General features: G+C 42.1%; 1 protein-coding gene across 1 annotated transcript in view; it reads left to right on the top strand.

Moving 5' to 3' along the window:
* Positions 1 to 899: 899 nt before the first annotated feature.
* Positions 900 to 15,330, top strand: part of AKNAD1 (AKNA domain containing 1) — a 31,934-nt gene continuing 17,503 nt past the window's right edge. The window contains exons 1-6 of the mRNA XM_008566284.1: positions 900 to 1,898; positions 4,470 to 4,509; positions 4,680 to 4,828; positions 4,921 to 4,983; positions 7,665 to 7,798; positions 14,380 to 14,536. Of these exons, the coding sequence (XP_008564506.1) occupies positions 900 to 1,898; positions 4,470 to 4,509; positions 4,680 to 4,828; positions 4,921 to 4,983; positions 7,665 to 7,798; positions 14,380 to 14,536 (1,542 nt within the window). The remainder of the gene's footprint in view (positions 1,899 to 4,469; positions 4,510 to 4,679; positions 4,829 to 4,920; positions 4,984 to 7,664; positions 7,799 to 14,379; positions 14,537 to 15,330) is intronic.

Raw genomic sequence — 15,330 nt, 5'->3', positions numbered from 1 at the left:
GAGAAAGGACTCATATCAAATGGCAGCTGGTTTTGCTCTGACCATTTTCAGGAGTATCCCCAAGATACTCTGCTGCCACCAGACTGCCATCTGGGCTGTGGCAGCTGGTCAGGATTGCTGATGGAAGGACAGCCTCTCTGGCTCTGTTCCTGCCCGGGTCCTAATTATGAGGGTTGTTTGGCTGCAGACTGACCTCCAAGTGTTCGAAAGGCCTGTTTGTCCCTTGGTCATAGTTCTGTCAGTCCTTCTCTGCCCTTCTCGGACATACATGAGAAAATCCAGAGAAGGGACCAGAATGTCTGTAGGATCAGGAGAAAAAGCACCAGAACAGAGAAGATGGGTGGTTAGGTTTGAGCAGAGTCAGCTTTTAGTGCCACATGACTTAGAGGCCTGTCAGTGATGTGTGGACAAGATCCACAAGATCCACATAAAGCCCCAGATCCACGGGGCTTATAAAATCAATCCTTTACTTGCATCCCAAACTCCTATTTTGGGAGAACAAACTCCAAATAGTATTTCCTAAGAGAAGTTGATAAATGTTTGGTCACTAATGATAGACGAATGTCTACCTCAAAATGTAATGAATGAAAATTTTAACAAGCCCGTCTTTTCTTCTACTATTCCATAGTATTTTGGATGGGTTAGCTCTTGGCTGAGACTTCTGCTTTCTCATTTATAAACTGAATTTCTCCAAATGAAAAACATCCATTTTGTTCTGGCATCAGTGTCAGGATAAGCATACTTTCATACATTATTCTCACATATTTAACAATGAAGCCGTTCTCATTTCCAGAATAGGACCCATAATGAAGACAATCAATGAAAACCAGAAAGTCTACTGTCACCATTAAGAACACCAAGACCAGGCAGCAGAGGACAAGAGATCAGGCTGCGCAAACATGGATGAAGCTGATAGTTCAGAAGATACAACCTGTAAGCAACAGGAGGATTTGCCTTATGATGGGGACCTCTCCCAAATTAAGATATGCAGTGATTACACTTTTACCTCAAAAACTGACATCCTTGATATCTCAAATCAAATTATTTTAACAGGAGATGACCCTCAAGAAAAAGCTGCATGTAATCAGACTTGCAGAAATACAGCTAGGGCCCTGACTCTGGATAAAAATACTGAAAATGCTGTCAACAAAAAACATGATAAAAAGAAACAATGCCCTGCAACTCTTCATATTCCAGCTAATAAAGGAGACCCTTCAAAGTCAAACATTTCTGATATTTTACTCCATCATCTTTCCGAAGAGCAATTCTTAAGAGGTCAAGGCATTGACTGTGAAACTCTCCCAGGGGACTCTAATGCTGACAGTTTTGATGAAGCAGCTATTATGAAAAATATTTTTTCATGTTATGTTAAGAACTCTTGGCCAAAAGAACAAACCCCAGAACTCACTGACAAACTCAACCCCAAAAGGGATGGTGAAAATAGCAATAAACCTAGTTGTTCTTCAATCACAACAGAAGAAAATACCTCTGATTTAGAAGAGCCAGTGGCTGCTGGATCTAGCAGCCATCAAGAAAATTCAGATTTTCTAACTAAAATCAAGAGTGCAAGTGATAAGCAAAAATGTTGCCAAGGGCAGGCACCCCAGAAACAGCAGACTGGAAAAGCATGTTCAGGCATCGGTTTCAAATATGGCCTAGGTCAAGTTCATTACCAGCTCCCTGATTTCTCTAAGGTTGCTCCCAAAGTGAAAATTCCTAAAAATAACATAATTAATAAACCACTTATAATAACTGAACAAGCCAGCTTTTCTCCTAAATTGGGAGATAAATCAACTTTTACGCAAAATATTTTAGAAACCATGTCCTGGTCAAATTGTGTTGAAAAACAACAGCAAGAGCCGAAAAAGAAAATTACTGAACCTTCACAACAAATACAGGTAAATGAAACTAGTCTCCTATAAATATGTAATTGGGGCCACTGCTCATCTCTATCAGTGTGGGCTTTTGGAGAGCGCATGGAGCTTGGTTCTAGTTCTGAGGTTTCATTCAGCCCCCTGGGTCACCCTGGGTGAGACTAGACCTCTCAGAAGCTCAGTGGGTGTCCTCATGAGAAGAATCAGGGGCTGGACTGACAAAAACGCAAAAGAGGATAAAATCCAAGTTCCTCAAGCTGGAATTTGGGTTTCCCCATTCCCCGCCCCCCCCTCCCTTTTTAAAACTTTATCCTAGCCTTCTAAACTTAGCTTCCCTCCCCTAGGAGTTGTCCTCAGTTGTCTGGCTGCTCCTGCTCCTCTTCGCAGGCCCTGAACTCTCTGAGCTCCTACTTTTCAGGCAGCATCCTATCTACTTACCGAAGAACTGCTTGTTTTCATGGTCTCCTTCAATTCCCCCTTGGGCCACAGGACTTTTGAGATTCCTCAAGTCACAGTCTTTTTAATCCCTGTTTGTTTAGTACTTTTGTCAGAGCGTGTATCTTGGCCTGCTTTGGATCATAATAATTTGGAGTTATCTATTTGTTCCACTAGATTTGGGGACTCTGGAGGGAAGCAACCTGTTTTCATCTTTCCATTGCTTAACGTCCCCCAGGCTTGTGTCTTACATATATTACGCCCTTTGTTATTAATATTGAATAGAGGGCCGAGCCCGTGGCGCACTCAGGAGAGTGCGGCGCTGGGAGCACAGCAGTGCTCCCACTGCGGGTTCGGATCCTATATAGGGATGGCCGGTGTGCTCACAGTGCTCACTGGCTGAGCACGGTGCGGCCGGTCTCAAAAAGGACAAAAAAAAAAAAAAATATATATATATATATAAAATAGAGTTTAATTAAGATCTTTATTTATTTATTTATTTTTGGGGCAGCTGGCTGGTATAGGGATCTGAACTGTTGACCTTGGTGTTACAAGGTATTGCTCTAACCAGCTGAGCTAACTGGCCATCCATGAATTAAGATCTTTAATGACATATATCAAACTTGTTATATTGAGAGACATTTAGTACAAAACTTTGTTAATGCTTAATTTATGCTGTTTCCCCTTTTCTTTTACCCCATCTTCTCATTCCCCATCTAACTTCCCCACATGATGAGGCTCCGGATCTCACTGATGGTTAGAGGTTCAGTAGGAACATAAATTCACATTAATAATCAAAGTAAACATGTTAGTTCTTTGGCACTTTGCTGGGACTATCTGATCTTTCTCTCAAGCCTTATATGAAGGGCATCCTGAACTGAACAACACTGTCTTCCTGTTTCCATTTCCACCCCTCGTGCTCCAACTCCCCTCTCTTTCAACTGAATGCTCTGTGAAGTTTGAGCAGAACCTCCCCTCCCCCATACACACCTGGAGGCAGTAGCCCACCTGGCCATGACTGGGATGCTTCCCTAAGTCTTGGAGAAATCTACACGACTGTGGTATTGGGAAGTCTCAGGGTTCCTCGTTTATTTATTTATTTATTTATTTTGCCACCCGTAAGGGGAGCGCAACCCTTGGCTTGGTGTCGCCCGCACCACGCTCAGCCAGTGAGCGCACCGGCCATCCCTATATAGGATCCGAACCCACAGCGGGAGCATCGCTGCGCTCCCGGCGCCGCACTCTCCCGAGTGCGCCACGGGGCCGGACCTCAGGGTTCCTCGTTTTGCTGACAGGAGAACATTCCTGTTGTGCCCAGTTCTCAGTGTCCCATGGTTAGTAGGAGCAGAATGGATAGCAGGCTCATCTCTCTCTGGTAGTGGGAGTTTGAAGTCAGGGGTCTTATTTTTTTCCAGTCCTGTCAGTTCAGGTTGGAGAACTAGACCCTGTAGATTACACACCTCTAATGTACTTGAGCTAGTCATAATGACTGTAGTCTATAGTGATTACTACCATTTAGCTCTTCAGCACTAGTGTGTTTCTGTGTCTTATGTGTTGGGAACAATGGGAAGACCCTCAAGGTGAATCACTCTGGAATTTCAACCCCTGTCCAGTTAGCCCATGGTGAGCAGAAAACAGTCACTATCTTGACACACAGCGTGGAAATTAACGCATACTGTGTTGTTCTCTAGAGTATGGCTGTCATGTGTTTGGTGTCAGTGAGAGCACCATCAACACAGCTGGTGACAAGAACAACGATGGTCCCTGCCCTTATGGGGCTGACGGTCTGGTTTTAGGAGAAACGTTTGTGTATTCTACATACTGGTATCAAATACAATAGTAATGAGGCTAACGTGTTGTTGAATGCTCACCACATGCCTGATATCATGGTAAACATTTGACAGTCAATCCTCATAACAACCCTCTGAGGTAGGTTCTGTCACTATCCCCATCTTACCACCAACAGATTTGAAGCTTGCAATTGCCCAGGTCACCCCACAGATAAGTGTCAGAGTGGAATTCGACCTCAGCCTCAGGGACCTGGCTCTTGACCACAACACTGGGCTGCCTCCATGATGACCAGAACACACTGGGTCATTCTGACTAATGGTGTCATTGATCGTATCAGCAGTAATGTTTTCTTATCCTTTAATTGTGCAGATGGAGCCTGCAGGACATATCCATGAAGAACTTCTCACAGGTACTACTAGCATTTTAAAACTTCTTTGATTTACATATATGTTTTGAAAACTTTTTTTTAAAACAGCAAGTGGGGGTGACTGCCACAGTCTTCTGTTTTCAGAAGGTAATAAAACTTAATAAAACTGTGAAAAGACGAATGGTAGCCTGAACTTCTTCTTTCTTGTGTAGGAATTGAAGCTGAGACAAGTCTCTTTAAGTTGTCATCGACCTTTCAGAAAGACCCTTCCTCAAGCTCTTCCTACATATTTCAAAAGATATTCCAAGGGAAACAGATGTGTCAGAAGTTAAAAGAACAGACAGACCAACTGAAGACTAAAGTAATACTTTTAAAGCTTGTTATAAACAATAGACATAACCAAATTCAAACACGAGACACCATGCCATTAATGATTGCATTTTATCACTGCAGGTACAAGAATTTTCCAAAAGAATAAAACAGGACTCTCTCTGTCATCTGCAAGACAGGAGGCTGGTAATGAATTTTATCCAGTTTTTAAAATCTTCATTAGGGAATTTGACATGGGTAAATACAAATGACTTTATAGCACCATATTTTCTCTACAGGTGGTGGGAGTGGAAATGTTCTGGTAGAAAATGCTCAGGAGCTTAGATTTTACCCTGAGGTTGAGTGATAGGGCAACAGTGAGTGACTTAAAGCAGAGAAATGGCAAGCACCATGGGAGCAAGACTGTAGGCACAGAGATTGGTTAGGAAGCCATAATCCAGGCAACAAGTTATGCGGGCCTGACCCAGGGCTGGCAATGAGGATGCAGAGGGGACAAATCTAGGAGTTTAAGAAAGTGGTGGCAAGTTGAAAGGAGTGAACAGAGGAAGGGAGGAGGCTTGGATGAGTTCTGGATTTCTGGCTTGGGTGACCAAGGTCAGGAATAAAAGTGGAGGATCCAGTTCAGAATGGGTGTGGAAGGCAGGCAGGAGACAAGATGTCAAATTCAGTTTGGGACATTTTGAGTTTGAGGTCCCTATAGGATATCCAAGTGGAGAGGCCCAGTTAGAGCAATAGATCTGGCCCTCAGAGTCATTGGGCCAGAAACGTAGATTTGAGCATAGTTGTGAGTTGAAGCTGTGGGGTGGAGGAGATTGTCCAGGCAAAACATGCGGAGTGAGAAGTGAAGAGGGCCAAGGAAAGACTCACGGGAAATAGCAACCAGAGGGCAGGTGAAAGAAGAGAGAGAGGTCCACAAAGGAAAGACCCAAAAGATCAGAAGCAGACCTGGAGGAGCAGAACTCTAGAAACCAAGAGAAAAGAGGGTTTTAAGAAGGAAGGTGCGGGCCACATGAGACATGTTCAAGTAAGAAAGGAAAATAGGATGTTCATTGGATTTGGCAACTAAGAGGTCATAAGGGTCCCTGACAATCCTGGTTTCAATGAAGCGGTAAATCTGTAAGCCAGATTTTAGGGGTTAAGGAATATATAATAGATAAACAAGATCTCCGAAAAGCCAGGATTTGGGGAACTAGCGGAACATAGAATAGTATCAGTCAGGGTGCCGTCAGAGACCAGATGGCTTACTTGAAGGGGTTAATTGAAAAGAATTTCATAAAGGCATTGTTTTACAAAGGCGTGGGCAAGGTTAAGGGAAACCAATAAGGATGGAAAATCACCTCGTGGAAGGAGTAGTGGGGAGCTACTTCACCCTGAGGCCTGAAGGAACAGAGGAAAAGCAGGTCCTGGAGCCTAAAGAGAGTAGCTATAGCTGTAGGAGTAGCTGACAAGCTTTGCAGCTTTTGGTAGAGGGACACAGCCAATCCATGATGACGTGGGGAGGAGGAAATCAGGGAAATAAAGATTCCTGCCACATTTTTCTCCAACTCCTCTCCTGCCATTGCTTTCCATTGACTGGAAATAACAGAAGCCGGGGCAGAAGGGAGCCTGTTGATGTAGTCCATTGAAGGTCAGCCTCCTGGCTGGGGCACAGAGAAAAATGGAGGATGAATCTTGCCAGGCAGGGGAATGGAAAACATCTACCACAGTGGCCGTTTTTATAGCAATATGTTTCCAGGCTCTTGTTTATTCATTTTTCATATTAGTAAGAATTAATAATAATAGCAGCTACCATCTATTGAGTATGTACCATGCTCCTAGCACCATGCATTATCTCATTAAATTACGGATGAGAAAACTGAAGCTTAGAGAGTTCAACTTGACTAAAATCATACAGTTAGTAATAGAGTCTGAACTTGAACCCTATTGTGTCTGACCCTGTAACCCCACTGTGCTATACTCCTGCCCTTGTCATTCTCTCTCCAATTCATTCTTTCTTATCTGCTTTCATGGATACTGCCTGGTCTAGGACCTTCTGAGCATCTATTAAGCCTGACTTGAGTCTCCTTTCTTCCATTGAACCTTGGCAGAGTAGTCTAATCTAGTCTCTTTTCTCAAAGGAATAAAATCCCTAAAACCATGGACTATGCCTGGTACAATTTTTGCATCTCACACTTCTGTCAGGGCCAGACACAGGCAGTGCTCAGGGAATGTTTAGTGACTGCGGACGTGAGGTGGAAGCCTCTATACATCTTCAAGATGTGACCTTGATGTGTACAGTTTAAACTTCCATCTGCATGAGGCTGCACGTGGTGACATCTGGAAGATCCATTCGCAGCTTTGGCTAACTCTTCCTGCTGTTCCTTCCCCATCTCACCCTCCACCTGCCCACAGACTCCAACCCAGGCCCTCTAACTTTAGTTCCTTAAGATCTGTGTGGCTTCAGACATACTTCTCAAAGCTCCAATTTCTTCCTCTGTAAAGCTGGGATAATAAAATCTATTTTGCAACAGCTACAGTATTGATGCATGCATTAAGTACGATAAGGAATGGGAGAGTGCTTTGTAAACTAAAAATCATTCTGCAAATATACAGGATTATAAACGTCCCACTAAGGAAGTTCAGAGGCTTCTGAGAGGGTTCTGAAAGAGACATCAGAAATAATTGTGCTTTTTAGCTGTGTGCTATGAGGGTATTGTGAATGTTGAGATGGCTCTTGGGCTGTCTAAATTTTAGGTGTCAGACTCTTCCAGGAGAAGTGTGGTGGCTTCATTGACACTACTGTAGAGTACACCTACATTGTATTTTTGGGAAAACAACTCCATGCACAGGCTTACATGTGAATGATTCCAGTGACTTCACTGCTACAGGTCCTGGAGAAACTGCAGGGACACCTTGAACTGCTGGAGCAGGAGTTTCTGGCCACCAAGGAGGAGCATCTGACTTTGCAACAGCAAGTCCACAAGCATGAATCCTTGACTGTTGGTGACTTTGATCCAGAAAGGTCAGGTTTAAACTGTGTAAGCAGAAAGGGTCAAAGGCAATCTCCTTCTCCTTCTCTTAGTGCTTGGAGAGCCACTGGTCTAGGGTCAGCAAAAACTGTATCACCTCAGGCCACAAGTAGAATGGAATACCTCCTGTGTGTCAAGCCCTGTACTGGGCACTGACCCAGATGGAGCTCCCAAATGAACACTTATCTCCTGGGGTAGAGCTATTGTGACCCTGTTGTGCATGTTGTTGGATGTCATTATAGTTGGTTCTGAGACCCATAAGAGCACAGGAAAACCCTAGAGGACTGGCCGGTTAGCTCAGTTGGTTACAGCGTGGTGTTATAACACCAAGGGCAAGGGTTCGGATCCCAGTACCAGCCAGTCGACCAAAAAAAAGAAAGAGAAAGAAAAAAGAAAACCCTAGAAAGGCTCACATGCTAACCGCAGAGGGCCTTCTTCTCCACAAGTGTCTCCTCTCCTCTCCTCAGCTTTTTCCTCTCCTATTTCTCTCCACTTCTTCTCTTCTGTCCCTCTTTTTTCTTTTCTCATTTCTCATCCACTGACAATTCTGAGTGGCAGTGAGCAGAAGAGGATCATTATAAGGTTGATTAGTGTTGGGTGAGGGACCCACAAATCCTGATAAAAGAAAACTGTTAAAGCTTAAAATCAAATGATTCCTGAGTTAACTCACATGAGAAACTTGGCTGCACACTCACACTGACGTTTCCAGCTGGCTTTTTTTTTTTTTTCCTTTTTGTCTTTTTTCGTGTCCGGCAACAGATCGCAACCCTCAGTGTCGCACCTGCACCGGACTGGGACCGGCAACGGGATCGCAACCCTTGGTGTTGCGCCTGCACCTTGCTCAGCCAGTGAGCGGGAACCGGTCTGTATGTGGGATCCAAACCCTCGGCGGGAGCGCCGCCACGCTCCCAAGCGGCGCACTGTAGCAGTGCACCACTGGGCCGGCCCCGAGCTGGCATTTTTTATGGCACCATGCTCTTATCTCTCCACTCCAGATAATTTAATATGTATTCCAGAACTCAAGGCTAGGACCGTTTCCATGTAATTTCCTGGTATGAATTAAAAGAATCCATTTAGTAAGCTTAATATTTGTAAGTTCAGCTCTTTCTATTCATAGCATTTTAACATGGAATCACTACTGATGGCAAAATAATTTAATGGTTTATATTTCGGCACTAGTGTCCTGAGGTATTTTTTCCCCAAGTTATGATTTCACCTTTTCAAAATGAATGGAACCACTGTTTGTCTTTATTTCAGTACTGAGTAATTACACAGCAAGGAAGGAGTTTAACATTGATTTTTCCCAAGGGTTTTTTTTTTTTTTCCCCCCTGGGGAAAAAAGATCTCTACATGTTTCTGCTACTTATTTTTAAATTAATAGAGTAAGGATATTTATTTTCCAATGACTCTCTTATTTTGGCAGTCATTTTAAAGACAGGCCTCTGTGCACATCAAGACCAAAGTTATGCAGTGTCTTATTTATATCCTAGTTACAACCACACTGTGCCTGGCATGATATAAATCAAAAGTTTCAACTGCAATTATATCCCATATATGGCAGTAGCTTTCAACTCTGGGGCAAGGGAGGGACCCAGCCTCTTCCAAAACTCAGTTCAAGCCACCCCAAGATAAGGAAAGGCTGATCAGCTCGAGACTGGTCCTCTCGTTATCAATGAGCAGAATCTCACACAACTCGGGTTCGCGATATGTCAAGAACCTTCTAAGTGTCAAGTCCAAAGACTAAAGTAGATGGCTTTCTGTAGGGGCAAGAATTCGACAAATTTATTGACTAATCACTAGTTTCCATCAGCTGTTGTGCTCTTATTACCTTATTATTTTGTTTATTATTGTACATTATGTCTGTTATATTGTGCTCTTAATACCTTCTTATTATCACCTTTAAAAGGTAATGTGCAAAAGCATTTGTTTGGATTTCCTGCCTCTTGCTTGTCAGAATGTAGTCCAACAGCCGTTTGAGTCTTTCACACACTAACACCAGAAAGAAACCAAGGGGGCAAGAAATAGGGTTCTGCCTCCATCACTTTCTTCCCCCCAATATTCTCAGCATACAATCTTGTCTTCTGCTTTATGGAAAATATCACAAATTCCCTCAAAAATGTCTCATCTCCATTTCTAACTCTCCATGTTTCACCTCCTCTTTCTTCCTTCGCTCACTCTCCAAACTCTCCAGCCGTGGTCCTGAGGCTGACCCTCTCGACGACCTTGAAGTCTTGCTCCATCATTTCACTCCTTTCTCTTAAATTTTCAGTTTCTCCTTGTGCCTGCCTTCATTCTCTTCTGCTTGCTGGATTATAACATATTTTCCTACATTTTATTCAATTATCACTTTGGTATTTCATGCTTAAATCTTTGTCCCACCACATACTGAATAGGCAACCTTAACCCACTGGTTGGAAAAGCCACTTTTATCAGACACGAAACTGCTTGTGTATACGGGACTGGATCTGTTCCATCCCATTGATCTATGTTTCTATTCTACATTAACTGCAGTTTTAAATTATGATAGTGTATATTTTGACATATTTCTTCCTTTTTAAAATTTCATTTGGCTATTCTTGCACAGTCCTTTTAATAATGAACTTTATAATCAGTTCACCAAATGTTCTTAATAAAATTCCGTGAAGATTTTGTTTAGGAATGTATTGAATTTGTAGATTAGATTGGGAAGAGTTAAAATTTTTGCAGTGACTATTCCCACCCAGGAGCATGTTTTCTTTATTTACAGTTTACACATTTTTCGTTAAGTTTATTCCTTAGCTATTTTATAGTTTTTCCGTGTTTCTGTTTTGAAACATCTATTCACAATAGATGTTTTCTCTAACTGATACACAGGAAATATAGAAAATTGTATATATATATATATTTTTTTTTTAAAGAAAACAAAATTTTATTAATATTTTTTACATCCTAGGATGTTATTGCAGAGCAGTTGGGAGGGAGGGGGAGAGGGAAAAAGAGAAGAAACTGGGATGGAAGAAGGAGGGAGGAGGAGGAGGAGCAGGATTGAGGCCTGTGACGCCTCCCTCATTCCCTTAGGGGAGACCAGGGGATTCCAGAGGTGGCTTGGTCATTGCTGGACTGGGTGCAGATGTCAGGGGGGTGTGGAAAAGCTCTCGCCCCCCTACCACTACAGCTCAGGAACCCGGGGCCCTTCTTACTGCTGCTTGGTGGTCATTGCTGGGCTGGTTGCATGTGTTGGGGGGGTGTGGCCAAGGCCCAAGGCTCCCCCACAGCCCCTGCTTGGAAGAGCCTGGGGCACTTCCTGTGATGGCTTGGTGGTTGTCACTGGGCTGGTTGCATGCATCAGGGGGGCATGACCAAGGCCCCCCACTGCCCTAGCTTGGGAGAGCCTGGGGTGCTTCCTATGGCAGCTTGGTGGTTGCCACTGGGCTGGCTGTGTATGTCAGGTAGGGGTGTGGCCAAGGCCTGAGGCCCCCCCAACCCCAGCCAGGAGAGCCTGGGGTGCTTCCTGCAGTGGCTTGGTGGTGGCTGCTGGGCTAGTCGAGGGGGTGTGGCTGAGGCCCTCATCCCCCACCTTCAGGATTGGTTGGGGGTATGGGGGGCATTGCTGAGGCCCCTGACCCTCCCCACTTTCTGGCTTGGTATCCCAGGGGACTTCCAGTCCTTCTATGTGTTATAGATGTTCTTTGGTGACATGAGACCTTTACTAGTTAATATGAAACTTTGTCTCTGGTTGTGGGTACTTTGCTTTTTCTTTCAGTTCTGTGTTAGATTATTTGCTGTTCCCACTATTTAAACTCTGTGCCAGAACTAATTTGTTGTCCTTTGCTTACTGCTAAAATGGGGGAACTTCCTGTGGGGACCAGCAGTTGAGCCCCGTGGTTGAGCTAGATTGTTGCTTTGCTGCTGATTCTCTGGGGAAGGTTTTTTTGTGCAGCTCAGGTTTTAGTGTTGACTTTATAAGTACTCCTGGCTCTTGAGAGATCGAAACTCTGGTATGGGCCTGAGTCTTTTCATCAAACTGCACCCATGCAATTCTATATTCCTGACCAGTCTCATCTGAGTGGTCCTTTGCTGATAGGGGGGCAGATCAGCTGTCCTTGTAGTGCCCCAGTGTTCTCCTTGTGGGCCTATCTCCCCTAACACTGGTGCTGCATATACTTCCCATGGGATAGGCCATGAGTCGGTCCCTTGGGATGACTCACCAGCCTCTGAGTGGCTCCTTTTCTTCAGTTGTTGTGGCTCCTCGCTTCTATGTGGGTCCATGGGAACTCTATTAGTGGTCTTGCTATCCTGGGGATCGCCAAGGCCCTTTTCTCCCCTGCCACCTCCAAGCAAATTCATCCAAAGGGCACAACTGTGGCTGTTGCTGGCTCCTGCTCTGTGTGCACAGTGGCTCCAGCCTAGATGCAGCTGGGGCTCAAAACAGTTTTTCTTTCTCTCATCGTGGCTTCTCCTGCCTTCATGAACTCCATAGGTCTGTCTTCCTCTTCTCCTGAGCTCTAGGAGCCCCAGCTTGGCTGTTGTTACTTTCTTATTGTTGTAAATTGGTTGATTTGTGGGAGAGAATGACTTTGGGGACCGTCTATTCTGCCATCTTGACTGGAAGTCAAAAATTGTATATTTAACTTGTACTAGGCTACCTTATGCAATTCTGTTCTCAGTGTTTTGATTTTCAGTTGATTGTGTTAGTTTTTAGGTATGACAGTCATAGCATCTGAAAATATTATTAGATTTTTCCTCTAAATATTTATACTTTATTTCTTTTATTCCCTCCAATTCTTACATATCTCATTTTTTTATTGCTTTATTTCATTTGCTAGGTTTTCTGGAACAATATTGGATAATTAATACTAGGGAAAGAGAGCATTCTTGACAGTAACAGGAATTCACGAATGTTCGTGACAGTAGCAGGAATTCTCCCAAGTATGATCATTGCTATAGGTTCAAGTAGATAAGCTTCATCAAGAAAGTTTCCTTCTATTCCTAGCTTTGTAGAATTAGGGTTTTATTGCTGTTTAATTTAGAGAAATGTTTAATCAAATGGGATGTAGAAATTTATTTAGTTTTTCTCCTTTAATATATTAATGTGGTAGAATATATTAATAAATATCCTAATGTTGAACTTTAGAGTGAATTGGGAAATATTCCCTTTTCTTTTTATGTTCTGGAAGAGTCAAATAACATAAGAATTATCTGTTACTTAAAGTCGTGGTAAAACCCACCCATAATCCTACTTGACCTGGTGCCTTTTGGGGAGTAGACTTTTGAGGCTCTTTTCCATTCTTCCCTGGTTATTAGTCTTTTTATATTTCCTACCTCTTTTTGAGTAAATTTCAGTAATTTATATTTCTGTAGAATCAGATTTAAAACTGATATGAAGTTGATCAATGCCTTTTGATTTAAGATAGGTCTTGATATTTTTTCTTTCTCATTCTTAATATTGTTTTTCAGTCAGAATTTCCAGTGGCTTATTTTATAGATATTTTCAAAGAAAACATGTTTTATTTTATTGATCAAATTCTTTTAAATTTCATTTATTTATGCTTACCTTTATGAGTCCCTTTCTTTTCCTGGGCTTATTTTACACTTTTTTTCTGCCTGTTTTGATTATTAGTTTATTGATTTTTAAACTTTTCTCCCAATAATGCATTTTAAGACTATACATTTTCCTCAGAGCACTGCTTTAACTGCATTACATTGGTTTTCATATGCTGTTTTCTCATTTATTATCCACTTGTAAAATATCTCTAATTTTTTTATTTAACCCAAGGTTACTTAGATGTGTTAAAATTTCTAATTAGATAGGGTTTTGAGGGGGCTTTCTGTTGTTAATTTCTAGTAATCAGAAAATGGAGGTTGTGGGCTGAGCCCATGGCACACTCGGGAGAGTGTGGTGCTGGGAGTGCAGCAGCGCTCCCGCCGTGGGTTCAGATCCTATATAGGGATGACCAGTGCGCTCACAGCGCTTGCTGGCTGAGCGCGGTACGGCCGGTCTCAAAAAGGGAAAAAAAAAAAAAAAAAAAAGAAAATGGAGGTGGTATAATTTTTTTGTTTTGGAATTTGTTGAGATTTTTCTTCGTAGACTACTACAAGGTAATTTTTGAAAATGTAAAGGATTTAAAGAAATGGATTCTCTTTGCTGGGTAAAATGTATGTTTATATACACATGTACGTATATTCATATAGATTAGAAAAAGCTTGTTAATTAAATTATTCAGATATTTTAAGTCCTTTTTTAATTGGCATAACAATTATTTTCATAGATTCACAACTCTTAAACTGTAAGGAACCTTGAAATCATCAGATCCAGATAAGCAAGGTCTTGTCATCCCAGGTTATAGTTAAGACATTGGAAGCCCAGAAAGATTAAATGATTTACCCAAAGGAACACAGCTAGTGGACAGCAAATGAGGATTAGCACCCTGGAGTGAAAAATCAGGATGCCAGTCAGGGCAGGTGTTCATTATCCTTCCTGCCAGAAGACAGGCCACGTTAATAACAGATCAATGCTATACTCAAGAACTGTTGTTACTAATTAGAATGCTGACTGCATACCCCAGAAGATGCCTGTTTGTTTATGTTTACTTAGAAAAGTGGAAGGTGAAATCTTCAAGTTGGCGATGCTACTTGAGGACATTAAAGAGAAAATTGATGAAAGCAAATATACATCAGCCTTTTCTCTTCCTATGAGTTCTCCGTTCATCCTGCATGACTTGGCATTCATATCCTCTTCACCTTCAAATGAGGTAATACGGCAACCTATAGCCTAATTTTGTGCCAGGAAAAATGGTGTTTATGCGCGTGTAGAATCCTAATTCATGGATTCACTGAATTCAGTTTTAGTATTTCATGAAAACTTCACTTTCCGAAGTCCTATGAATCATGTCATTTAAAATGGAATCAACTTTTAAAAATTAGGAACTATTTCTCATGTTGGTTTTTGAAACATCTCCTTAGCTTAGGATGTAACAATGCAGTTTAAAATGATAATCACTGAAGAGCTGTTTCTTCTGGATGAATAGCAAAATTTTTGTGGATTGTGCCAGGAAAAAATAACTTTTCTTCTTAATAGTTTTGCACTCCCTCTTTTAAGTAAAGAATAGTACCCTCGGTGGAATAATTATTTTCCATGAGTCCACTTCTGCATTCTCCTCCTCTCGAATTAAATTCTTTTGGATTGTCTACATGTGGGAGGTTGGGAGTTCAATCAATCATCCCTGTTTTTCTACACTTTTTGTTTTTGTAGGCTCAACTATCAAAGCATTTCAGACTAAATGAAAATTTTGAGAAACTAAATCATCTAAATAATTGCCTTAAATGGACTCTTTAGTTTCATGTAGTATTAGAAGATTCAGCCTTTGGCTGATTTTTAAAACTTGAATGAGGACAAGATAATGAAGATTATATAAATGTTAGCCCTTCCAAAGAAGTGTATTTGCCTCCTCAAAATCTTACCTGCCTGGCAAAATTTAAGACCCAGCTTCAGAGTTAGGTCGTTTATGGACCCTTGATACCCAGCCCCCCCCCCCCCCGGCCAAAT

This window comes from Galeopterus variegatus, unplaced genomic scaffold (genome assembly GCF_000696425.1).
Source record: "Galeopterus variegatus unplaced genomic scaffold, G_variegatus-3.0.2 Scaffold16, whole genome shotgun sequence".
NCBI lineage: Eukaryota > Metazoa > Chordata > Mammalia > Dermoptera > Cynocephalidae > Galeopterus > Galeopterus variegatus.
The sequence above is the reverse complement of the archived record's forward strand: the minus strand, read 5'-3'. Positions and strand labels throughout refer to the sequence as shown.